The 27,773-nt window shown below is 40.3% G+C and overlaps 1 protein-coding gene across 4 annotated transcripts; it reads right to left on the bottom strand.

The window, feature by feature from the left end:
• Positions 1 to 940: 940 nt before the first annotated feature.
• On the bottom strand, positions 941 to 26,474 carry NADK2 (NAD kinase 2, mitochondrial). Of its 4 annotated transcripts, none has more exons than XM_028748464.2 (12): positions 25,892 to 26,471; positions 18,148 to 18,236; positions 15,949 to 16,037; positions 15,428 to 15,509; positions 13,943 to 14,026; positions 10,455 to 10,591; positions 10,022 to 10,100; positions 8,210 to 8,353; positions 6,224 to 6,279; positions 6,075 to 6,128; positions 5,589 to 5,712; positions 941 to 4,697 (listed from the first exon to the last, which is right to left on the bottom strand). In XM_028748464.2, the coding sequence occupies exons 1-12, from the start codon at positions 26,318 to 26,320 to the stop codon at positions 4,559 to 4,561; spliced, it is 1,506 nt and encodes a 501-aa protein (XP_028604297.2). In that variant the 5' UTR covers positions 26,321 to 26,471; the 3' UTR covers positions 941 to 4,558. The 4 variants fall into 4 exon arrangements, with proteins under 4 accessions (XP_028604297.2, XP_028604298.2, XP_028604302.1 ...); XM_028748465.2 differs by having other exon boundaries at positions 8,210 to 8,305; positions 25,892 to 26,469; XM_077936424.1 differs by lacking the exon at positions 941 to 4,697 and having other exon boundaries at positions 5,585 to 5,712; positions 25,892 to 26,474.
• Positions 26,475 to 27,773: the final 1,299 nt, after the last annotated feature.

Genomic DNA, 27,773 nt, shown 5'->3' with positions numbered 1-27,773 from the left:
CTGCTCTTCTTGATTAAGAGAGAGGAGTTAGTGCTGTGTTCACTCTTCATGCTGTTGTTGTTTAGTCGTGTCCAACTCTTTGTGACCCCATGGACCAGAGCACGCCAGGCACTTCTGTCTTCCACTGCCTCCCGCAGTTTGGTCAAACTCATGCTGGTAGCTTTGAGAACACTGTCCAACCATCTCATCCTCTGTCGTCCCCTTCTCCTTGTGCCCTCCATCTTTCCCAACATCAGGGTCTTTTCCAGGGAGTCTTCTCTTCTCATGAGGTGGCCAAAGTATTGGAGCCTCAGCTTCAGGATCTGTCCTTCCAGTGAGCACTCAGGGCTGATTTCCTTCAGAATGGATCACCCTTCATATGCTTTATAATTCCTCAGAATGTGTTTATCTGTTTCCTAAATTCACAGATACACTGGGGCTATTTAAATATTAGTCAGTGTTCAGTGATGGCAGTTGAACATTACATCATAGAAGAAAAATTATTCCACAATTGCACAGATATATGGCAGCTCTCTTTCCCTGCCTCCAAAATGAATAATGAAGATGCAGAAGGTAAAACTGAAAAGCAGTGGGCAATGTTAGCATTTTCTTTAAGATCTATTTGTTCTCCCCAATCTAGACCAATCTATGTAGAATACTTTTAATTGTATACTTTATATTGACAACTGATGAAGAATCACTATAGGGGTGGTTTTCCCCCCACCAGTAGCACTGACAAGAACATAATTCCAGTAGTAAAAGCAACTTTCACATTTAAGGAACTGCATAGGTTTGTGTTTTTACCTTGTATTTTCATGTTATGAACTGTTCTGAAATCTACAGATGAAGGACAGTATTCTATTTATATCTGTATGTATATATATATGGCCAAGAACATTTTTATAACAAGTATTGGAGATTTACATCTGAAGTAGTCTTCAAGCATCAGAGACACATAAAATACTTCCAAAACACTAGCTCACCTTTATTACATTAATTACTATCCACCTCATACATTATTTCTCAGTAAAACCAAATATCAACGCCTTTATTTTTAGTAAGATGTGGAATCCTGGTTAAAATATTAACAGGAACACTTTAGTCCAGGATGCTAGAATTAGACCATTTTAGGAGGGGATATGTTGGCTTTCATACTTGCACACATTTCACATATACAGTTGCCCTATCAGCTCCCTTAACACCAAACAATTTATATAGAAATACGTCTTTAAATAGCTTGAATTGTCTTTCTAAAGATTGTCTTGTTTTTATGAACATTCTTCACCCCCTGTTCCCATTAGAGCCAACGTACATGTTAAGCTGTGAGACCTGTGATTGATCTGGATTTTTGTGTGTGTGCATTTTTTAATCACACCAAATATAGCCATGGTGGTGGGGAGCTGCTAATTAGAGCAGTCCAACAGGGGACCAACACCACAACTGCCCACACCGCTTTCACATGCTATATCCTACTTTGCAGGGCAAAAGGGGGGTAGGGGAAGAAACAGATGAGCCTGTACTGTAACCTGTATTTCCCCATTACTTGGAACCAGATTTGTTGCATCTAGTCATCAGAACAAAGTAAGTGGATCCACTTCACAAGCAAACAACTTGGGTGGTGCTAGCACAAAGTACAGTCTCTTTCAAGCAAGGCTCAACACAAATTGTGGCTCATGTCCTACCTCTGTTCTTATACTGTGCAGCACTCCTTTCCAAAGATTTCTTTTTTAAACTAGAGGGGAGAGAAGAGGTCAAAAAGCACCTCCACGCACACAGGAAAGTGCCCATGATTTATAGCAGGAAATGCTCTAAGCATAATCTGCCGCCACACTCTCAAGTCCACAGGTACTTTTTCAATAGCTACTATCCCCACTCCCCATAATAAGGATTTTTTTTTTTGCTTAGGGAGGGGGTTGGCTGCAAGAGGAGTGGTTGATAAAGTTCAGGGTAAACCCCCAATAAGCTCCCTTTAACAAAACAAAAAAACCCCACACCTTTGATTTTATAAATGTTTGACACAGACACTCAAAAAACTAGTACAATGCTTGCCTGTCACAAACCAAGACCAGTAGAGGGCACCCAGGAGCACTTCAAATGTGCAATAATAGTATAGTATTTTATTTTGTCATCTGTGCAAATTCACATTTCAGATCACCCCGAAGGACAGCTATCGTTTGATCCTTTTTCCGTTTGAAGGCCTGCATTACATTTAAACTATTGTTTTTGGCTAATAGGTTTGAGAAAGCAATTGCCCTTGCTTACAACTTTGTAAGCTTGCCTAAGTACTTGTCTTTATATAAAACACTTTAAAGACTTCATCACGTTGGCACAGTAGAGTATTTTATTTTGAGAGCCATGATCTATTTGCCTCATGGGTACAGAATCCCCACACAGCCCTGTTTCCTTATCCCTTCACTTTATGTGTATTGGCAGTGGGACAGAACTCGGGAAACATGGGGTATGTGCATATGTAGGGGAAGGCTCTGGTGAGGCTTATCAGAATTTTTAAAGTACAGGCATTAGCCCCATGGTGTGGGTTGATCATGCTCCAAGTTGAGTCATTTTTAAAACTTAGATTGAGAAGTTCATAAAACAGTTGCAATCTTGGTGGACGAATTTCACAGCTTTCTCCATTTCAAATTATTACAGCACCTTTTCACATTCTGTGGTTACTATTCCTCATCTTAAATTGATTTACTTGGAAGCAAGTTCCACTGAATTCAGTGGACCCACTACATTTCCAAACAACCTATAAAGCCCCAGCCGTACCAATACAGATCACTGGATACTTTGACTGATGGGAAATTTTGTACAATACATATTTTAAGTGGGAGCTTTTAAGATTCCATTAAGTTCTTCACAGTGTAGTTTAAGGAGCTAGTATAATGGCTTCACTTTTTCTTTTCTTAAAAGGTGGCCTTGTAAAATAAACTTACACCTTTTCAGAACTGCTTCTGAACTTTAACTTTTGGTGTTGTGTTCTGAAGACATAAGGTTATTTGAACTTCTTATTGTGTACTTTAAACAGGCCTCATCACTTACCTGACTCACACCGAGGGTTCATTACCACTATTTAAAATGTAAACAGTGAATGCATTGGGCAGTATTCTCAAAACACTGCACTGTGCATGGGTTTAGTAGCGTCAACCAATAAACTACAGAATACACTACTGAATGCCGTGTTTGCAGATAATCATATGGCTAGTTCAAAGAAACAATGGTGAGTAGTCAGCTCTAAGTCACAGTTCTATGGTTTGTAATGCCTTATCTACATAGCAAAAGAACATGAGTTCCAGTAATGTGAAATCGGCTCAAATTGGTCACAATCATGTACCTTTAAAAAACACTGAATACAGGCTGCATTGAAAAATGAGTACTTTTCAAAACGTCCAAGTATTTCCTCCCTGCACAAGTGGAGGCCCCCCCTGTTGTACCCATTTCATAAAGCATTCAGTGTCTTACAAACACCTGCATTTTAAAAAGGAATGGTATGTATTTTCACTAATTAGCCTTGGTAAGCAGGGGACTTATTTGTGCGGGAAGGGATGGCAAAAAAGCATCCTTCTGACATGACTTGGCTTTGTAATTTGCCTCATCACTTGGCTATGCCATTGCTCACACTCTTCCCCCAGCAAAAACGGGGCTTCAGCATGGACCACAGGAACTTCTCCCTTCCGGTCTACTCCTGGGTCATACCTTAGAGGCCCAATCAGGAACCCTGACAGTGCCATATTAAATAAATGGAAGTTCAAGACCGAGTGCCAAAAATCATTACCATATGCTTTCTGGTGGGAAATTTATCACAAATCTACCATAACACATTTTTCAAAACACAGCTGAAACTGTTGGCAAGCCAGATTTTCAACAGGTAGTGGGGATAATCTCAAGTGAGTTTTATTCTTGCTATTGAACAGGTGGACAACCTGTAGCCCTCCAGATGTTGCTGGTCCCAGCCAGGGCTGATGGAAGTTGCAGTCCAGCAACATCTGGAAAGCCATAGGTTCCTCATGCAGAAAATAGGCACAGCATCAAACTGGTGAGTTTGGGGAGCTTAGACACAAGATGCTGGGTTTATGGTACTGAACTGTAGAAAAACTAAAGCAATGAAAACCATTACAATCAAACATGACCAATCAGAAAAGTAAAATTCTTGGGTGTATATAAAAGGGTTACTTTTGGGTAGCTAAATTCAAACACTGACCTAACGTTTTTGCTTAATTACTTTTAACATAATTTGCTTTTAGAAACCAATGAAATGCATATGGGGGAGGGGGGAATCAAGGCATTTTGCAGAATCAGTACTAGATAGCTACTACAGAACTGTACAGTTTATTAACACCAATTTGTTCCAAGCCCTGTCTTAGGTTTTAAAGTATCCTGCCAGATTCATTAAGATTTTGAAGCGTCGCGATTTTGCTGGCTTCACAAACACTGGTTTTCCAAGAATTACTCATCCAAAAGGAATGAAAAGCCGTTTCAATTGTTGCTTCCCAATGTCTGCCTAGATGAAAGAGCAAGTTTCACATCTGAAATGAGGCAGCATCCCTTCTTTGAATTGTGAGTAGTTCAAACTTTTTCTTCATTCGTCTAGCAAAACAGTACACAGTGCATCTTCTGTATTGATCAATATTGACGCTATTGCTCCATCATTAAATTCAAATGAAGTTCCTCCATCTACAACCATACAGGCATCCCAGCAACGAGAGCGAATGCAAACTCTGAAAATACATTTAAAGAACACTACTACAGACCTACAAATCAAGCGAACAGTTTCATTTACAATGGGAATACACTATTTACAAAAGTCATGCTTGTGTAATTTTATCACTATTAATCTCTACACTATTGGAAGTAAAATCAGGTCATACCTACTTAACCAATTAAAAATGAAAATCCATTTACTGGTATGCTAGTTTTAAGATCTCATCTGTCAAATGACACCTACTCAGCTGCCCAGTTTAGCCAACAGCAAACTACAGATACTATGACAGAATCATATTCCACAAACGTGCATTTGTTCCTGATAATTTATCTTTAAACTTTTTTTGCACTTCTCGTATAAAAACTTATTCATCAGAAAAACCAGGAAGATATTTTCTGCTTCTCTATAGCTAAGCTAAAATGAAGGAAAGATAATACTGGCAAAAATATTTTTTGGGGGGGAAGCAAGATTATAGGATAAGGCTAATGTTAACAGCCCTGCCTTTAGACTTGCTAGGCAGAGCTACCCATTCTAAAATGGCCTTCTCCATAGATGCAGCAAGACAAGATCTGGCCAACACCATTAGGAAGGAGAGATCCATGGATCTTTGAGTTAAGGAATCTATGAGTTAAGGACCTATGAATTAAGGAAACTCCAGATTTAACTTTTAACTTTTAAAACAGTATTTATTCCTCACGATTCCAAAGATGCAATGGGTCCCCCTTGATGCTTACTGGATAGCAGCTTCAGTCAAACTGGGAACCATGATTATGATATGGTAAAATGAAATCAAAAATCCATTTCAATCACAGGATTGAAAGTAGGATTCCTATTCTCTGAAAAACTTGCAGTTACATATTTTGTCACAATCTTGAATTTAAACGAAACGCCTGCAGTCAATACTTACTTTGAAGCAAAACCCCGTTGTCGACTACTTGAAAAAACACGGTTTGAAATAGGTTCTCGTATACTAAAAAACATCTTGGGTTCCTCTGGACTATACAGTAGTGATTCATTATATCCATTTGTTACTGAAAGCACACAAATTAGATAATCAGCTTCTGCACATGTGTGAAGCAATAAATAGTAAGTTCTCAAATCAGCTGAGCTTTTAATGGCTAGACTTTTGTTTTTTAAATAACAAATGGCTTACACTCCTATTCTGAAAGATTTGTGAAAATATATCTGCCTGCACCTTCTATTTTCACTCTAATTATGAGGATTTAAAAAACTGTTAGCCTGTCCTGTCGAAGAACTGAGTAACATTAGATGTGAAAGCTAAATACATAAAATAATGTCCATTTCTACAATTCTGAAAAACAAAGTCCTGTGCAAAAGTTAAAAGGAAACATATTGCCCATAAGCTCAGAAATTATGATAAAGTCAAATATACCTTTCTGTACAAGTTCCTTGTTCAATGGGAGCCTTAAGCTCTCATAACTTTTAGCTGTTGAAAAAAAGGAAGAATTAGACACAATTCTTCTATTAGATACAATTATCTTTTGCATTTGCTGGTCAATAGTTATGGTGCTGGTAACTCACCAATTTTAAGGATTTCTTCCACAGCCTGATTTGCTACCTTGTTGATATTAAAAGACCTACAAACAGAAATAAAAACAAGGATTTTATTATACAGTATTTTTATACGGCTGCCCACCAACAAATGTTCTTTGGGTAGCTTACTGAATAATATTAGGATACATTTAAAATGCAACAAAAACTGAATTTCACTGTCCGAAAAGCTTTGCAGCAGCAAAAATAAATAATAATGAACTGTGTATTGATTTGTAATGTTTTGTTGGGTCTCTGGACTGTAATAAAGATTGTTGTTGTTGTTAAATAAATAAATAAATAAAATCATTAGCAGCTCAGATTAAAAGTTGTTTTAAAAGCCCTTCATCTGACACTGAAAAGATCACAGATAAAGTGCCAGGTGACCCCTCTTGGAGGCTATAATGTAGCTAGGATGCTACCATGGAGAAGATCTTCTCCCCAGTTGCCACCTGCTTCCTTTCACTTGGCAGGGACACATGGAGCAGGGCTTCTGAATAGAATATTCAGATACAGGAAGTATTTATGTGGAAGAAGGTACTTCTTAAGGACCTGGACTAGCTCCAGCTGGGAGACTTCCCAAATCTTTCTCTAGCATTCTCTACTGTCTTAAATGTAGAGGATTTTAAAAACTGGGAGCCAATTTCTAGCTGAAAAGCAGGAGGGAAAAAAATACTTGCATAACCTCAATGGAATAGATTTTATGTCAACTGGAAGCAACACTAACATTTCCTTTCAACCCCTTACTACAACTTCTGACTTGAAATCTCCTAAACACTAGAAAGTTTCAACCCAACAGGAATTTTTCCTTTATTTCATTATCATATTAAATGCTGTATTTTTATTATTCAGTTTATATTCCACTTTTCAACTAGAGTCATCAAACTCACTAACCTTACAAAACACATACATGCTCATAAAACAAAACAATAGAATAATCCTTTCCAAAAGGGCTGATTATTATTATCAATAGTAGCAGTAGAAGTAGTAGTAGTAAATTTCTATACTGCTTTCATCCAAAGATCAGAGGCAGTACAATTTTCAGTCAAGTTACACCCAGCAGTGTGAAGACTGAGCAGCTGCAGTGGTGCCCCGCAAGACGAATGCCTCGCAAGACGAAAAACTCGCTAGACGAAAGGGTTTTTCGTTTTTTGAGTCATTCCGCAAGACGAATTTCCCTATGGGCTTGCTTCGCAAGACGAAACGTCTTGCCAGTTCTTGCGAGTTTGTTTCCTTTTTCTTAAAGCCGCTAATAGCCGTGCTTCGCAAGACGAAAAACCCGCAAGACGAAGAGACTCGTGGAACGGATTAATTTCGTCTTGCGATGCACCACTGTATATCTTTCCATAATGGGCCTACTATCCATGTTTGAGGAGTTTGTGTTACATGGGGAGCATTCAAGCATCCTCATCTGAATTTTGAAGAGCTACAGTCCCAGAAGTGTACCATGTATTGGCATTCAAATTGGTTATTTGTCTACACATCTAGCACACTCAGACGTTGTTACAGAATTTAGAGATTAAAACCACAATTTAAAGAATCACACAACTTTGCATACCCATTTTTAAAATTACCACCACCCCATTTTCTGTTTCCCTAACAACAGTAGGGAAACCAGTCCTGCATTAACAAAGTGCTTTGGAAGCTGGAATTTCAAAAGAAGCCACAATTTAGAATGGGGAAGTTTCATCCTTTGCAAAGAAAAAAAACCTGCTTGGCACCAAGAAGCCAAACAACTCAACACAATACATGCCAACTCAAAATTAAGATTCATTGGATTTAATGGATCTAATTTCCAGGCAAGTTGGTATAGAATTGCAGCTTGATAGAACTCAAGTGGACTTGATCATTACATGAGCTATTTCTCAATTTCTTCAAGGTGGTACAACATGTTCTATCTTCTATGAAAATGTGTTTACTCATTACTCCTATTGGAAAAGCCAAAGAACTAACATTTTAAGGCTACACCAAACTTACCAGGCTTTTGATCCTGTTCCAGTGCATATGTTGAGACCTGAGCTCTTTTGTTTCTCCCATGGACCACCATCAACTGATATTTCATAGTAAGAGGCCCTATGAAGGGAGAATTTAAAACTGGGTTTGCAGGACTTATAGTTCACCCTGAATAAGACAGAACACAGCCCCACATCAGGCACGTACCAATCTAAAAGGGCAATTTCAAACATGGCTGAAAATTTCACATTAAATTTAGTACAGCAGTTCTTTAATGAAGCAACAAGGTTGATTTTTGATTGGTAAGTTTTCATCAATTTTCAAAAATACAGCAAATTGTTAGTAAGATAGCAAGCCATTTTGAAAGCCTTTTAGAATTTTCTACCTTAATTTTGTGGGTTCATCTGTGGTTAATAGGACAGGGTATAAGTATTTCCCACACTGCAGCATTAGTGCACACAGCTTTAGTAATTTCTTCCCATATGTATGTGCCATTGAAATAAAAAAGGAATTGTAAGACTGAACTGCAAGTAATAGAATTTGTGGCTGCAACTTGTATACCTCTGGACCTCCAAATACTGCTCGGCTACAGCTCCCATCAGTTTTGTCCACTAACTATGATGGCCGGAGCGGATGGGAGCTAGAATCCAGAAACCTCTGGTGGAGCACGGGTTCTCCACCCCCAGTTTCGCTTTTCCAAACTATTCATTTTACTTAAACCAAGGCTAGCCAACACGATGCGTTCCACATATTGTTAGGCAATGACTCCCAGCAGCCCCAGCAAGCATGGCTTATGGTCAGAGATGAGGGGAGCTGTAGTCCAACAGAATCTGAAGAGCATCAAACTGGCTACCAACAACCTAATACTCAACTTGGCATCTAAATAGGTATTTCTACCACACTTCCCTACTACACTTCCCAAATTTACACCCCATAAAATATAAAATGTCTACCATGCCTAACATTCACCTTTTCATCCACCAAGCAATCCCATTCCACAGTCATCATTCAATCATCTCCAAACACTTCAAATTCTCCACTCACAAAACACTTATGGGCCTGCTCAATCGAAACTCTTCAATAATCCCCATTATTTGATGGAACTGGTAGTATTGCTCCCATGCTTAATCCCTTCCAGCAAGGGAAAAGGAATTATCTCCACAATCTTCCATGCCTTTCTGCTTGATTTTTTTTTTTTTGGGGGGGGGGGGGAGCAGCAAGCTTCAATTCTCCTTTCCTACATAAAACATACTGTGTTAGGAAGCATGACGCAAGGAAGAACTGAAAGATGAAAAAGTGTCAGCAATTAAGAGAAATAGGTCACAGTTTTGAACACTATGATTAAAAATCATTTCCCCATTTTTACTAATTACGTACAAAGTGTTATGTGTTTTAGACAGTAACATGCAGAGAGGTCTTGTCAGACACTGTGGAAATGGGTGTGTGTGTGATAAATAGTTAGTGTACTATTAGATAACCCCTCAGGTTGTTTTACAGTTTGAGCCAGTTATGAAAAATGGTTGAAGTCAGTGATAAACAATGAAGACCAGAACTTCAATAACATATGCTTGATATGCAAGATGATACACAACATGCAGGAAAAGAATCCAAAGTCAAATGTGTGTGTCCAAATAAGACCTCTTGAAACATGATAGGAAAATATATATGTAGAACTATGCTGTTTTCTCACAGATTTGGGAAATTGCAGAAATGTATAATTTGGATCCAGTAATTAAGTCTGAATATATTTGCATACATTATTACACACAGAAGGGAAAAAATGATATTGAAGTTTACAAGCAGTCTCAAACTAAAATGCTTATGATTCTAGCATACCTGGATGAGAGAGATTCTCCAATAAACACTTCATTTAATGATCTCACTGGCAAGAGGTGTGGTTCAGATATCTGAGACCCTGCAAATATAGGCAAATCAGTGCTGACAGGCTAACAGGGTAAGCATCACCAGAAAGCAAAATGGTAAGATTATTATAGAGGTGTGTGTGAATATACACAGATATGGAAGACAACCAGGAGCAAAATAAATAGGTTCTTGATGTACACACTTGATGTGAAAGAACTCATTGTACAAAAGTCTGGCTATTCATTTATTGAAGAGGGCCTTGCATTTAATCGACAAGTTACCTTCTATTCTGAACATGTTTCTCTTACATATTTGAGATTAGCATTAACATCACATCTCAAGACTGAATAAAAGATCATTGCACACCAGTGTGTGGGTTATATTTTAGGATTGAAACTATACTCACTTTGATCCTGAAATCTTCCATTAACATGGGCCCTGCTGTGCTGTTCTTGACTCAACTGCTGTTCATGCAAGTCAACAGGGACAGGGTTAATGCCAGTCCCTTCAAGATATAAACGGATTCGTTGCCGCCACTGCCATCTTTAAAAAGGAGAAAATAGAACAAGAATCAAACAAATTGAAATGTATGGCAATTTTTCTGCATGAATCAATAGTTCAAGAAAATAAAATCTTTACTGGGCCAACCAAAATGTTACAAAATACAATGTAAGCTTTTAAACTCTAAAACTTACAAGACAGTGTGGGGGAAGTTATCAGACATTCAACGGAGACCATTCCAGGGGTTAGGTTTTTTAGTGCAGAAGATCCCAGTGAGGCTAGCTGACAGCAAGCCCTGCTTCAAAAAGCCATCAGGAGTTTGTATATTGTCAGATGTGGGCAAACAGTCTTGGGGGCCAAATAAGGACTAGTGTCCAGCCGAATTAGACCCATAAGCTGGAAGTTCCCTGACCCTGAAAAGGAGGGTTCCCCATCTCTCAAATCAACAACTAGTTGTTACTCAGTTCTGCCTCTGCCCCTAGGTGAAACACAGAAGTTCTTTTGGTGAATATAAAGGTATAAAGAGAACCTGCGTAGTCCCTGATAATATCACCTAAAGGTTATCACTGTTATCTCTACCTCTGTTTATTGCACACAACAATAAAGTTATTTTTTTAATTTAATATTTATCATTACTGATCAAGTTATTTTAAAATTTAATATTTATCTTTACTGATTTTCATTACAGACAAAACTTAGTATCATCAAGCAATAGCAAGTCCCAACTTCATTTATAAGATCACATTGCAGAAAGACACCCTATTTAATTAACCGGTTTTATGGTAGTGGTGTTCAAGCTATTATGAGACTATACCACAGCAGGATTTAATTTCTGCTTTGAAGACTTCCTGTGCCTAACTTTAAAATAGCTTGCAACATTTTAAACCAGTTGATAAAAAACAAAACCCAATCCCATTCGTTCTATATGAAGGTATTATGATTGGTATAAAGTTAATGAGAAATCTGTGTCCCTCCAAATGTTGCTAGGCTAAAATTCCCATCAGTCTTGGCTACTGGCCATGTAGGTTAGGGCTGAGGGAGTTTGAGTCCAGCAGTATATGGAGGGCCACAGGTTTCTCATCCTTGGCTATAAAGATATCTCCAGTATGCTTCAGAATTAAATGCCTATTATTGTGTGTGTCAACAGTAAATGTTCCAAAACATCTAAAATTTGCCTTGCCGGGTATTGATTCTTGCACACCAATCAGCAATAGCTGTGATGAAATCATTAGTGTCAGATATATCTCTATAGTTTTACTCAGCTGATCTCCTAAAATATGTCCATGCAGCATAACTAAATTCTGAGTCTTCAAAAGATTGGAATGAATCAGTGGCAGAGTTTCATGCTCCAGCACCAGGGGGCAGAGAGCAGGCGGGGGCGTGGCTGGCAGCGTCCCGGGGACGTGGCGCGCCACCCGCAGGCAGGGGGGGCAGCCACGATGGCACCCCACCGGGATTGTGCTGCCGGGGGGCGGTGCGCTCCCCCTGCACCCCTCTTCCTCCACCAGTGGAATGAATATCCTCCCATGTAACGCAACATGAACAAGACCACTCAAACATCAATGAATTTATTACCTAACAATCTTTAGTGAAATAAGTGGTATTATTTTATCTGTTTCGATAATTAACACAAACCCCCAAATGCAACACATTGAGCAAAATGTCAAAAATTCTGTAAATTCCAAAATTATCCAGACTAAATGATGACGGATTACATTGTGCATTTAATGCCATTTTATTAAACTGCTGAGTATAGAACAGCTTTTCTGTGTTTTCCTCCATCTGAACTGGAGGTTGTCAGAAGGCGTGTGAACCAGGAAATCTTGGTAGCCTAGCAAGGTGCTCACCACAAAGTGAAGGATCACTTTCTTTTCCCATCCTCCTGAACAAACTGAGCTGCAATACTGGAAAAGGGGAGGAAGAACTCACCATCATTTAAAGCTATTTACAAGAGGGACCTGTTCAGCATTCCAGTCATGTCGTCCTCCACCACGCTCCATTCCACTCCCGCATGCCTTTACAGATTCTTGGCATTCTGTGATCACTGAGCATGCTTAGTCCTCTTTAGGCTGTTTTTGGGGTTTTGTTCTTGCTGTTTTAAACCACACACACCAATTCTTTTGTATTTTAGCTAACTCCTTTAAGTGTGTTGATAGCTCCCTCTTATTTCTCAGTGACCCTGTATTGTCTATAATCCTGCTGGGCACTTACCAGCTGAGTTCACTTTTCAGTTCACCGTATATCTACCGTTATGTGTACCTAACGTTTGAACAAAAGAATCATATCCTGCTTTAAGGCAGGCTTCAAGAAAGGAAGGTCTGCTGTTGATAACACTGTGGCCAGGCTGCTTGTAGGGTCAAGCATATATAAATATCTTATCTGTGAGATCTGCACTGGCTGTTTATCTGCTACTGGGCCAAATTCAGTATTTTACTACTAGTATAGAAGGCTCTATATATATACCGTATTTTTCGCCCTATAGGGCGCACCTAGTTTGGGGGGGGGAATAAAGAAAAAAAAATATTTCCCCCCCAGGCACGGGGCTGGGGCGGGGGAAGCCCGAGCTTCCTCCGACCCCAGCCCCCAGAACAGGCTGCTATCCGCAAGCCTAGGGAGCCCGACGGGAACTCACGCTGGGCTCCCAAGGCTTGCAGATAGCTTCCTGAAGCCTGGAGAGCGAGAGGGGTTGGTGCGCACCGACCCCTCTCGCTCTTCAGGCTTCAGCAAAAGCCTGCATTCACCCCATAGGATGCATACACATTTCCCCTTCATTTTTGGAGGGGGAAAAATGTGTCCTATAGGGCGAAAAATACGGTACATTCTATGTTTTAAATGCATTTTAATTTATAATTTAATTTATATACCATCCTTCATCTGGAGATCACAGAGTGGTTTAAAACATAAAACCACAACATGATAAAAACAACAACAATAAAAACAATACAATAATCAGCCCAAGACCTGACTGAGTATAAATGTTTTTGCACTACTTTGATATGGACCGCAGACTCAATAAATTCTAGGGATGTGTAGTTTTAAAAAATCTGCATCCGCATAACTCCTTCAGCTTTAATCTGTGCTCCCAGTTCCAAGCCATTCTGTATAAAACAGAAATGTGTGACTGTTCCACAAATCACACTAAGTACTGTTTTGGACATACTGGTTCCCACATTGATGCAGAAGAAGAAGAGTTTGGATTTGATATCCCGCCTTTCACTCCCTTTAAGGAGTCTCAAAGCGGCTAACATTCTCCTTTCCCTTCCTCCCCCACAACAAACACTCTGTGGGGTGGAACAAATAGTCTTCAGGTCTGTTCCCCACTATAGCTGTATTAATACAAAAAATTACATTTCTTTAAAACAATTGTCTAGAGATACGTAAGCTCTAACCTACCTGAACTCACCACGATAAAGTTTCTGTAGGGCATCTGGAAATGAGTGTGTATATCGTACAGGTAAACACAAATGGCCTTCAGATCTGAATAGAACATAACAAGGCGAGAATAAGGCATGAAATCACAGTATTCTGTTACCTCCTTCAGGCAAAGATATGTTCCCTCTCACCCATTCTAAAAAAAGGGAGTAAGTAATACAATACTGGATTACATTATTGTAGCTAGCTGGGCAATTTTCACTTTTAGACAGCATTCTATGCAAGATATGCCTAGGCACTCTATTTTCCAACAATTGTTGTTCATGTATTGAAGTGACTAAAAACAACAAAATGGCTGCCATGGGGGCATAATGCTAAATTAGAGTGTACAATCATGGTGAAGCCTTTCACATAATTGTGTTTCCACACAAGAAAAGGATTAACCTGTTGAAATTCTGCCTAGAAAATAAGCAGGAAAAGTGTATTAAATGGGAGGGGGAAACAGCAGCTCCTTAGGGTCCCAAGGATTCATATTGTGGGCTGTCTAAACAACTCATTTATCAATCACTGCTCTGACTTCACTCATTGGCTAAAAGCACTGACAGGCGGAAGCAGCCAGGTTTGCTCATTTTACAGAATCACTTAGAAGTGTACCTGCACATTTTGTTTTATAACTTTCTTTGTAGGAGGGTTAAAGTCTTGCTATGTTTTAAAATGAAAGCTAGGGCCCCACCTGGGGACAACAATGAAGGCCTTTGCAGGCACCATGGACCCTGTGGGTGCCAATCTGGCAATCCCTGATGTACAGTCATAGTTAGCATACTACACAATTGTTGTTGTTGTTTAGTCATTTAGTCGTGTCCGACTCTTCGTGACCCCATGGACCAGAGCACGCCAGGCACCTCTGTCCTCCACTACCTCCCACAGTTTGGTCAAACTCATGCTAATAACCTCAAAAACACTATCCAACCATCTCGTCCTCTGTCGCCCCCTTCTCCTTGTACCCTCCATCTTTCCCAGCATCAGTGTCTTCTCCAGGGAGTCTTCTCTTCTCATGAGGTGGCCAAAGTACTGGAGCCTCAGCTTCACGATCTGTCCTTCCAGTGAGCACTCAGGGCTGATTTCCTTAAGAATGGATGCGTTTGATCTTCTTGCAGTCCATGGGACTCTCAAGAGTCTTCTCCAGCACCATAATTCAAAAATACTACACAATAGCCCAATTAAAATATATCCTAGATTAGCTGGACATTATAGTTAAAATTCAATGTCTGTCCATGCTACTCTTACCTAGCTTTGACCATTTACACCCATGCAGAAGTCACAAATATGCAATCAATTTTGTGAGAAATAAGGAAAAACTGTGAATAATGTGCATAATAAACTGGCAAAGGAAGTCACTGTATGCATATCAATGACAGAAAATGCCCCACATGGCACTCACAGGCCACTAGATTTTTAATCATGTGGCTTACAATATGACAAGGTATCTGTAAGTCTTAGGCTCACCTGTCTGGGTCTGTGTTTATTCCAATAACTGGTTTTAACCGGTCCAACACCTTACTGGCTGCCAAAAGCATTGTGCCATCACCTAGATGAAATATAGTTTGAGATCAGATTACTTTTACATAAGTAAAATATTCCAATGGAAGTATCAAGTACAGAGAATTTTGTGCTCAAACTTTTAAACCATTATTGTATAAAATTAAGAGTGAAAATAGATTTTGATGCAGAACTCATTTTGCCATAAGGAAATTATACCTATGAAGAAAAAGAAAAACAGGTGCACAAAGCCTAGGTAACAACCTCTACAGAATGTTTCAGAATTTGTATACAGGCAATGAGTGTTTTGTGCAAGGGTTACGTTCCAGACTCCTGCATGTGTTGACACTAAATAAACTTTATTCTGGTAGTTTAGGTTAAGACTTATTTATTGATAAGCCAACTGATCAATTCTTCATACTGCTAAACAATTATTCCCGCAAGTTTGTTGTAATTCAAAATACCCATCCCCACTCACAAGTTAATACCTCCTGCTGCTACAACAGCATCTGCCCACCGAACTGTCTCTTCATCATATTCTCTGCGCTTCACAAGTCGGACCTCAATCTTCTCATTCCTGAAGATTTATGGAAATGCAAGTGATTATTAGTCAGGTTTGAAGGGCTTAAAAGGAATGCAAACTGTCAAGTTAGAAAGCTAGTTTATATAACTTTGATAATGACCTCAGGAAAGGGAAGCAAAACACACGACAAGTATGAATATTCGGTTATTGTGACTTTTTATACAGGATCTGATTGTTACTATTAATGCTTGATGTTTTATTATGATTTTTTTATGTGTGTTGGAAGCCGCCCAGAGTGGCCAGGGCAACCCAGCCAGATGGACGGGGTATAAATAAAAAAATATTATTATTATTAGTCCCATGGAAGATAACTATCACTTGCATCAAGCTCTACTTACCAGTTCCCTGAAAGCTTCTAATTATTTTACACCAGGAACAGCTAGCTTGTGTCACTCCAGATACTTCGAGACTACATCCCACCTTCCCTATCAGCCATGCTTGCTGTGGCTGAAGGGAGTTGGAGACCAACAACTTCAAGGCCAACAGGCTAACTACTCTTGATTTACACAGAAGGGGTTTTGCTATAATGCTTCCCTTTCAACACCTTCCTCTGCTAAATCTGATGTACTAACACAGGATTATGTATCAAAAGTTTGGGGCTGTTATTCAGGAAGAGCTCAACCTAGTGTCAGCAAAACCTGTGCACATATACATCAAAACCTGTAGTGTAAACTAGCTAAAATTGTTGTTAGATTATTGGTGACTTTTATTATCTTTTGAATGTTTTTTAAACACCTGCTTCTAACCATCTTTTAGTAATTGTAGGGGTTTTTGTGTAAACCACTCGGAGGTTTTATGACAATCAATGAGTATATATCTATAGCTATCTATCTATCTATCTATCTATCTATCTATCTATCTATCTAGTTGAAAGAAACAAACAAAAATAGTTTGTGGTTGTTACCAATTGAAAACTAACTCAAGAGTGAAACTGCCTGTTATGTTCTACCGATTACAAGGTCAGTCAAAAACTCAACAGTATCCTACTGTTGTCCAGTTTGGTTAAATGATGCAACAATAGCTTTGAATGCACACTGACACTTGTGTATGCAGAGAACTGCATACAGATAACCTTTGTACATCTTTTTCAACAGAGAAAATAAGAGCCCTGTGGGATCAAGCCTAATGCTATTCTGGTCCAGGACTGTTTTCACAGTAGCCAAACAGATGCCATGGGAAGACCACAAGCAGAACCTGAGTGCAACAGCGCTCTCCCCTCCTACGATTCCCAGAAACTGGTATTCAAAGCAACACAGTGGGGGTAGAATATATCCACTGATGGCTTTTAAAAAAGGATTAGATAAATTAATAGAAATAAAGCTATTCAAGTTGGTGGCAATCACAACCTCTTGTGGGAGCAAATTCCATGGTTTAACTATGTGCTATGTGAAGTATTTTCTTTTTTCGATCCTGGATCTTCCAATATTCAGCTTCACTGTATGTCCCTGAGTTCTAGTATTTTTGGAAAAGAATAATTTTGCTCTCTCCATTTTATCCACACCAAGTGTATTTTTATACACCACTATCATGCCCCCTCCTACATGCTTTTCTCTAAACTAAAATGCCCCAACTATCTTGTTTGAACTACGAGAAAATTCTGAAACTGAATATGTAGGGCTGCTAACAGAAAAAAGAAGTAAAGAGTCAATCTTCCCTTTCTTTTATACATACAGTCACCTTCATATGTACTAGGGCTGGATGATAAATCATCCAAAACCGTCCATATTTTTATATCAGATTCATACTTTTTGACCTGGGAACATATTGTGAATCATAATGTGTGCGTTTATGTGCACTATGCAAAAATCACAATGTGGGAAAAACTATGAAGCCCGCAAATGCCTCTACACAGCTCCATCCTTTTTTCAGACATTGTGATATATCGGTATATTGTGAAGTTATCTGGTGATACATCATGATGTTGAAAACCAGATATCGCCCAGCCCAAATATGTATAAACATGGTTTACTAGATCAGAGTAATTATAATTTCATATACTGGGCATTAGAATAATGTGTCAAACTTCTAGAACCTTTGCTCTCTGAAATTATTTATTATATTATTTATTTTTATTATAATCATTATTATTGATACATACCCTTACCTTAAACTATCTACTACATGCTCCACATTTTTTGTATGAATCCGATGTCGCTCCAGTAGTCCACTGTAATTAGAGCCTTTTAATGCAAGCTGTGAAAGACAAAAATCAAAATCTAATGAAGTAGGCAGTAATTTTCTTAAGCATGTGAAAACAGTATGCAAACAGCTAAGCTGGAACACACTACATTTTAAAAAGCTAAATTTATTTATGCAAAATTGGAACTGTCAGAAACATGAAAATGGTTTATTCTCTAAAACCAAGCAAGAAAGAAAGTATTTAAATGTTGCTCAAAATTCAGAATCTGCATATAAGCATGTGGAACACTACCATTTTAATGAAAAGTCCCAGTATACAATTCTATTCTACCAGCCATATGCATTCTGACATACCAATCAACCAGTGTTAGAAACTCAAATATATGAGCTAGGTGCAAAATGCCTCCTTAAACCAGGATTATAGTTGCCAAAACAGAAGGCCTAGTTGCCAATTGGGGGCATTTTCAATATGACTTTTTGGTTCCTGAAATTCATTCTGATAGTGCAGATAAAATATAACGAATAGTATTATATAGGTTGTGTTGTGGATGTGTGAAAACAGTCAAGATCCGAGGCATGCACCTCCAGATCATTTGGTCACAAGTGGTCAATAGCCAGGTGCAAAATGCGCCTGGTGAATTTCAAACGCTGCAATCAACTATAATAAAATATAACCTAAAATAAGTTTTACTAAGAGTTCTGAATTGGGATGAAATGAGAGTATGCAGTTTAGAACAAATTAGGAGCAGTATCTCCTGTCATGGTGCATTATAGCATCTTACTGGCAACTGTTTCTAGTCACTAAAGAAGCTTGGCTTTGTTACTTCTCTATCTACTACCTGGCAAGAGGATACTGCACGAAAAGCACGATGACACCATACTGAAAGAGGCACTCTGTGTACCTATACTATTGCCAGCTTTTAAGAAGTTCTTACTCCTGTGGTTGTGTATTTTGAGGCCTTTGTCCTCTAGTAACGAAATTAACTTTCTAGCCACCACTGGCAAGCCTTTCTGGGGACCGGACCACTGAATATACACAAAAAATATTTAAGTAAATTTTTATCCCAGTATAACTCTTAGAAAAGTGCCCCCAAGGTGACAAAATGATTGAAAATAAGGAAAACGTCAGCAATAAAACCACTAAATGCTTAAGAAAACTTGTAGAGAGTAGGGAGAAAACTTATAGAAAGTTGGGAGTTTCACATGCATCGAAGAATAAAAAAAGAGAAACATCCAGTGATGCCTGCAAGATTGCACAAATGATTTCTGTTTGCACAACATGACTTCTTCTTTTTCTCCTCTGCTGCAGCATTCTGAGCACCCGAAAAATCAGCTCCAGAAAAGCCACCATCCTTCTGGAGCAGATTTTGGAGGAGCATGTATGGAGGAAAGAGGAAGTCTGTTCATGTGCCACTGAGTGTCATCCAAAACAAAATATAAAATAAAATCAAGTAAGTCACTGAGCTTACAGAAGAGAAGAGGGAAACAAAATATGCCTAAATTTGAATGTCACCATCTTTTGTGAGCACACTTCATTGTAATTCTCCTTAGCCTTCAGAATTTTGGCCTGACAGCCTGTTTACTTGATTGCAATTCTTAGCAGGTTTCAATCTGCTTACAAATACTTGCCTGAATAAACTGAGAATTTTGTCTGAATTCTCTCAATACTGCATGTTTAAAGTAAGTTATATTCTTAACATAAAAGCTGTACATGTTACAAACATATAGTGACAGCACATAGGTCTGTGGGAAGGTGATGAAAAGCTGCCACTTAATTTTGTCTTAGCTCTGTAAGTGTTCATTAGAGTACAATGTACACCAGGGCAGGAACTAAACTGAAAGGATAGGGACAGAACCACCTGCTTCCTTCATGGCACATCTATGTTCTCTAAAAATCCGGCAAATGTATCACACTATACTCAGTGGGGAGATGAGCAAAAAGCCACACCACAGCGAGTTGTATAAACAAGGCGAGAATGAAATGGAACCATGTAACTAAATGAACCAATCTCTAAATTAATCCTTCCACAGGAACACCCCAACAGAAGTAACACACATACTACATTACTTTCTCAATTGTTTTCGTCCCAGCTAAAGAAGATTGGCAAGTTAAATTAATGGAATATGCTGAAATGGCAAAATTGACAATGAAACTATGTTGATAAATAATAGAACCAAGGAAGGGACTAGAGGGAAGTCAATTTGTTTTGTTTTGTTTTGTTTTGGTACTGTTGTTGTTTTTATTTTTCGAAAATTAATAAAATGTTATAAAAAAAAACAACAACATTCTCAATTGCTTTAAAAAAGAATTTTAGTGACCATAAAAATTCTGAACACCAAAGGGTATGTGATAATGTAATGCTAATGACCAATACCAAGATGGTCTAACAGGCTTGCGTGCTGAGCCTGCTGCTGTGGACAACTTACACCCGCCAGGAGCGATGCCTCAGTGCCTTCCAAATGCACTGCGTCAGGAAGATTTTGGGCATCACATGGCAGGACATTCCAAAACCTTGTGTACAGCACCTTTGTTTAAAGAGAGTTGCCATGACAATAGTTTGAAGATCAAGTCAATTCATGTACGTCAAAGAATCCAAAGATTGTCATTTCAGAGATCAGTTTCTCAAACAAACCACACAATGAAATGAATTTTGTTCAGTGAAAATATTGCTTCACTTGAAAATGATGTCTTCAAAGAGTCTGAAATTTGGATTGTCCTGTCAGAAGACAATGTAAACACTCATTATCACAATCTTTTTCAGGAACTGCGTATGTCCAAACAAAAGTAAACTCACAGTGTTAAGAATGTCCTGGCAGAAACAAACTCCAGAAAGGAAAGATCTATAAGAGTTCCAATCTTTCTGTAATCTATCCTATCATGTTCTGCTTTTAAGATGCTCAAGTAGGGACACAATTGGAAAATTTGCAAGAAACCAAATCAGCAAGGTTAGCAAAGATTTTAAAATCTTAGTTTACAGCTATGCTACATGCCAAGACAAATAAAGTAAAATTTGGAGCCTCCGTTCTTTCGCATGGTGTAGACTCCAGACATAGATTGTAAAATCACCTTTTTTCTTTGCTTATTAGGTCTGCGTCTGCAACATTATTTGAGCAAAGTTAACAAGATAAAAGGGCACAATGTAAAAAACCAATCACAATATGTGCAAAGAACTGAACTAAGGTAAGTTAACAGGAAAAAAACCTGTGATATCCTGGGATACATCAAAATACCAAAAATATTAGTGGTAAATATGCTATGGAAGCACACTTACTATGTTTGCACTACATATATGAACTTCTTACCAGGATGGGATTTGCAGTCCAATTTACAGTACTGATTGGCTGGCCAATATATCAAGCAAAAAAACGCAAGCCCTTCCCACCTAAAAGTTTATTTAGAAGGGCTGGGAGAGTGCTTTAAAAAAAATTAAAAATGCTTTAAACAAGTTTTTGAACAGCCACAAAGCCAGGTACTTGCAACCCCTCAAAGCAGAACAGTCCATTGAAGGATAGGGATGATTAGAACAAGAAAAACTTAAATGTTTGACAATAACCAGTTGAGAGGCTAAGCATTCCAAGAAGTACATCACAAAATAACAAATACACCCCTACGAAATTGGCTAAGAAATTGTATGAGGAACATGCAAGGTAGGAAGAAAAACTCTGTGCTTCTCTGTTAGTATGGTGCAAGATAAGGAAAATATGTAAAGAGAAGACCACTGAGAACATTGAATACGGCAAACATTTCATAAGATAATGCAAAGAAGACTACAACAGTGTTCAAAGAAGTTACTTTTGTATCTACTTTGCCGGGAACTGAATATACAAAAGTGTTTCACATCAGTAAGAGAATTTCTAAGGCTGTGGGAAAAGAAAGCCTAAGAGATGTTGCCAACTGGCAGGATCAGAGCAGAATGGATATCACTGATTAAGAACTACTGTTTCCAAAGCCAAGACAGCCTCTGAAGAGAAAAGAACCTGAGGAGTTATACTACTTTAAAGGGCTGACACCACAATCCCCTCTGCTGCCATCTCAATAGCAGAGCAAGACTAGAATGACAAGAGCGAGCTTAATGGCACCATATTTCCTACAAAGAAGCTAGTCCTTGGCTCCATAGCAGCCAGTCACTGATGACTGTGTGAGAGTACTGCTCTATAGCAAGCCACTTATTTTGTAGAAACAAATTGTTTTGAAGCTCACAGAAAAGCAAGTGGTCAAGCAACTGGAAAACCTAAAATTTCCAATTTCAAAGCAGTAGAAGCAGCTAGCAAATGATGTGGCAGAAGAGTTTTATATGACAAAATGCCTGTTCACCGAGGTGGGCACTGTGTATGAACCTCCGCAATCCTATGCATGTTTGTTAAATCCTGCTGTTCATTCAAAAAGGTATCACACGGATAAGACAGTCTGTGTTCCCAGGCTTACAAGGTAAAACACAAGACACAAAGGAAAAAGCATTGGGAGGGAGGAGGAAAAAATAAGTTAGGCCTATCAAAGACAGGTAAATGTGTATACATTTAGACACTTAATTATAAACAGTGTACATTATCCTATTATACAGGATGCCGTTTCCTGGGAATAAAGGGCTGGATCCTTGTGCTCCCAGTATCAAGCCCACAGTATAGTACAAGAGTTCCCAAACTGCGGAGCTTCATGCAGGTGGTCTACAGTATGTCTGTAAAAGTACAATTAAAATCATCCAGCATCTAGCATAGTGCATTACAATTGCTACAACAGACAGGGAAGGGGGAAATCATTAAGTGGTCTGCAAAGACTCTCAGCAATTTCCAAATGGTCCATGGGGGGGGGGGGGGGGGAGAGAGAGCCTGAGAACCATTGCTAAAGTATATGACTAGTTATGTGACATTTATCATGCTTGGCCATGCTTCTTTAGAAAAGCACGCTTTAACCCTAATAGAAGGCCACTGATTCAGTGTTGAGATATTATAATAGTTTAGCATATTATGATTTAATTCTAACAAGCTATTATTTTTAAGCCAACATTTTTATCCATTCTGATCAGAAGATATTATTTATAAAACCTAATGGTCATAACAATATATATTTCATAAAGAATGAACCAGGAAGCCTCACTGACATTGCTGGAAGTTTCATGAATACAGAGTCTCTAGCGCAGTTTGATAGCTCATTCTATATACTGACATGAACCAAGCTGCTCTCAATTTTATTTCATAACATGTCCATGGGGTCACGAAGAGTTGGACACGACTAAACAACAACAACAAACCCCACCTTCCCCCTAGCAATCTGATCATTGTTAAAGTGCCTAAAATTGTTAAAATAATATGTGCCCTGCTCACAGACTCACTGTACAAAAGAAAGGACGTCATACATTAGATGAAAAAGTGGGTCAATCAGGAAAAAAGCAGGATGAACAGCTGTGTCTTTATAGATATATAGCAGGAATTATCAGATTACCACTGGCTAACAACATAGTGAATCTGGCCTGTGATATACTGTAATTTTGCGTGGGTGGAATGAATCTTTGTCAGCAGCATACAGTAGTCTATGACTGCTATAGAGAAGGTGTGCTAAGATGGCATGAGGTAGTAAATGTATTACATATACTATACTTATGTGATCAATTATCTCTTTTATAGCCTCAAAGTATATATTTAAGGCAGAAGGGAGAAAGACAGCACTATACACACATCAGGAGTATGCAACAGTTCATTTAACTTGCCTTCCCTTCAGAGCCAATAATTTTAGCCTCACATGGCTGCAAGTTAGGTAGTTGGAGTGGGGCTGAGTGCTACCAAAATAGATGGTACTTTCCTGAAGAGTAAATAAGCAAGATGAATCTGTGTTAGCAGTCAGTGCCATGTGAACCTGTGGGTGTGGAAACATGTATAACTGCCACTTCCTTAATCAAGTGATTCTGTATTAAAGTCTTGATCTTTCGAAGCCCGAGTGCTGGCCAGATAAAACACCTATTTTCTTAGTAGTAAAAGTTATTAGATGCATCAAAGAGCAAATAGCTGATGGTACTATCATAATGTTGTAAATATTGACAGTTGACAATATCCTTGGAATAAATAAATCTGTATGCAATTATCCAAATAATAGATGGCAGCATAAGGCCAAACTGCACAAGTGTTAATATTCTGTGGTCATTTTTTGTTCTTTTGTTTTATTAACCCTCAGATGCAGCCTTGAGTAGATAAAACTAGGAACAAAAGGATGAGGTCTTTTCCTTATTAACTCATTTTCTGCTCCAGTTGTACACATGCCCTCCAAAAAAGTTGCAAGGGGGAAAAAGATGGCAACCATATCCAAATATAAGTTTGGCCCTCCCCTTTTCGGAAAAGGTGCAAGGGTGGTACTCCAAATTGTTTTGGTAGTTAGGAATTTGAACTCTGAACCACCCATCCCAAAAGTGTTCTCTGCCAAATTCTTGTACAGTGGTACCTCAGGTTACAGACTCCGTTAACCCAGACACAGTACCTCGAGTTAAGAACTTTGCTCCAGGATGAGAGCAGGCCCCATTAGCTAAACTGGTACCTCAGGTTAAGAACAGACCTCCAGAATGAATTAAGTTCTTAACCCAAGGTACCACTGTACACTTGATGGGCAGACACATTTTTATTTGTTTCTCAAGTTAAACTGATTTATGGTAAGCATACAGAGCACGGCTCTGGAACTTGTGTCCCTTCAGATGTTGCTGAACTACAATCTGACCATACTGGTTGGGGCAGATGGAGCTGGAATTCAACAAATTTGGAGGGCCACAGCTTTCCCATTCTTGATGTAGTAGAAGATGGCTTCATTCAAATTATACCTGTTGATATTACACAGTCACTATAATAAGGAGGGAGTCAGTTCGGGTGGGCCCCACTACATTTATGCTTCTTTCATACTGAGTTAGTAGGTAGAATAAACAGGCAATCACCAAATACTGTTACTAAAAAGGAACTCCTCCCCAGCCACACACCAGCTTGACAAATTGCCACTACTACAAACCACAAAAACAGTTGTTGACTGGGTGCTGTTTGGGGTGTTAAGTATCTGCCTCCAACAGTCACCTCCCTGTGCTAACTTACCTTGTTATCAGAGAAAGAGTGTGTGCTTATGTCAAGGTCTGGCTTATACATGCACAAAGATGAGGCTGCCTACTGCACTGCAAAACACCAAGATATATATACTTACTGTGGTATAAACTTTTGTGCACTAAATCCATATTCAAGCAGATGCAGTGAAGTGGGCTTGCTCAATGAAAGCACATGCTACATCTGTTTGTATCTATGGCCTCTTTTTCTTGTATGCACACAACCTCTTCCCAGTTTTTTTTCCCTTTAGGAGGAATATTAAGCACATACATAGCCAGCATTTCTCCTACCTGTGGAAGTCAAGGCCATAGCGGTTTCCAGGTGACATAGCTGTCAACGTTTCCCTTTTTTAAAGGGAACTTCCCTTATTCCGAATAGGATTCCTCACAAGAAAAGGGAAAAGTTGAAAGATATGCCAGGTGGTCTCCCATCCAGCCTGAATAGCTCAGTTGGTGCGTGTGGGGTGCTGATAACGCCAAGGTTGCAGGTTCGATCCCCTTTGGGACAACTGCATATTCCCTGCATTGCAGGGGGTTGGACTAGATGACCCTCAGGGTTCCCATCCAACTCTGCCATTCTATGATCTCGGGTCATTCGCAGGCCAAAAGGGAAGATTTAAATCCCCGAGCACCTCCACTCACCAGCTGCTTGAGGTCCTCCTCGGAGAGCCCCGCGTACCGGTACCGCTGCTGCTCGAACTCGTAGCGGGTCGTCTTGGCCACCACCACCACCCGGGCCGGGCGGAACCCGACGCCGCCTCCCGACCGCGAAGGGAGCTCCGACGAAGAAGCATCCGAGCTGAGGCAGCGCTGCGAGGAGGAAGGGGCGGGCGGAGGCGGCGAAGACCCTCGCCCCGCCAGCGCTAACGGCTGAGAGAGGAGCCCGGACGCGGCGAAGGCGGCAGCGGCTGAAGCCACCGACGCGGCCAGGCGGGCTGCGCTGGGCGCTAAGGCGAGGTGGCTGTGCGGCGGCGGCGGGGCAGGCGGCTGGTGCCTCCGGGAAGGCTTGAGCAAGGCGCGGAGGGCGGCGGAGGGACTGCCGCCGCTCAGGTAGCTCGGGAGGCAGGTCATAGCCCGGGCTCGCGGGGTTCCTGCTGGAGCCGCCGCGGCCGCCACAACCACCACAGCCGCGAGGGAGGCGAAGGGACAGAGCGGCGACCTTCCCTCGCCTCAGGTTTTTGCGCCACAACAGCGCGGCGCGCGCGCTCGGGAAAGTGGCGGGGGTGGGGGGGCGGGGTGAGGCAAAGCAACACACAAGCACGCACGCACAGCCCCGCCCCCTGCTGCTCAGCGCGCGCCGCCTGACGCACGGACGCATCAGACGTGAGCGCTCCGACCCTCGTAGGCGTAAAGGGGAGGGGGGGTTGGTGAGCGGGAGGGAAGGGACACTGTGCGCAGGCGCCGCGAGCCCGCTCTCTCTCCCCTCCCCTTTTTTTGCCACAGAAGTAAAACATCGCGCTCCCACGCGGCCGGTCCAATACAGGCCTTCGACGTCGACTCGCTTTCTGCGCCTGCGCAGCCGTCGCCCAATCCAGAAAACACCCATTGGTTGCTGGCTCCTCTGTGCGACGTTATAGCCGCGCGAGGCACGAAACGGGCTCGAGCGCCTCTCGCCGCGCTTGACCAATAGGAAATGCCCTTGTCCAAAGCGCGCCGGTGGCGGCGGAGAACGTTCCGCAGTTAGGAAAGGGATAAAGCGGGGAAGATTGGGAGAGGCGAAGGCGGCCGGTGGGCGCCGTGAGCTGCGGTGGCGTGAGCCGTGCGTCGAGTCCCACGACCGGTTCCACCTTCCTGCAGGAAGCTGCCGCCTTTATACAAAGTATTGATCGCCTTTGGTTTAGCATCTAACTCAGTACAGTATTGCATGCACGGACTGGCAGCAGCTCTGCAGGGCTTCGCATACGGAGAAGGAGGCTGTTCACTGAAAGAAAGGGAGGGGGACGCTCACAACCCAGAGCCAATTGTGAATGGAGCAAATCCCTTCCAGCCCTGAAAACCAGGCACCGACATAAAGGATCACTGAAAGACACCAAGCCTAGTGTGGGTGAGCTGTTAAGAGTTTGGAGGCCATGCAAAATCTAGGAGAATTCCAGGCCTCCCCTGTCGTTGCAGCCAGCACTGCTATCCCACAGATTGGCTGATGGTGCACAAGGGTGTGTGGAACCATGAGTTACTTGCAGGAACAATGTACAAAACTCGTTTTTATTTTATTTTTTTAATCCCCTGGACATATATTTCCAGACACAATAAAAGTATACATTTATCGTAAGCAACAGCCAAGCACTCAATTTATTAGCACTGTACATTTCCTACCTAAGAGCTATTTTTACAATATAAAAAATCCTTCCAGTAGCACCTTAGAGACCAACTAGGTGCTACTGGAAGGAGGTTTTTTTTATTTTGTTTCTACTACGGCAGACCAACACGGCTACCTACCTGCAATATAAAAATTGTGAGAGATGCATGATGGAAATCTGCTTTGATTTTAAAGGAAAAAAACGTGGCTACAATCCAGAAAATGTGT

The sequence above is a fragment of the Podarcis muralis genome, chromosome 11, assembly GCF_964188315.1.
Source record: "Podarcis muralis chromosome 11, rPodMur119.hap1.1, whole genome shotgun sequence".
Taxonomy (NCBI): Eukaryota; Metazoa; Chordata; class Lepidosauria; order Squamata; family Lacertidae; genus Podarcis; species Podarcis muralis.
This window is presented reverse-complemented; position numbering and strand designations above follow the sequence as displayed.

Excerpts from the sequence above, each read along its gene's own strand:
- NADK2 (XM_028748464.2), bottom strand. The coding sequence starts at position 26,320 with ATGACCTGCCTCCCGAGCTACCTGAGCGGCGGCAGTCCCTCCGCCGCC. Across the intron at positions 8,354-10,021 it reads GGAGAATCTCTCTCATCCAG|GGTGAACTATAAGTCCTGCA; the intron begins GTATGCTAGAAT and ends TGTCTTATTCAG. Across the intron at positions 6,280-8,209 it reads GGAACAGGATCAAAAGCCTG|GTCTTTTAATATCAACAAGG; the intron begins GTAAGTTTGGTG and ends TTCTGTTTGTAG.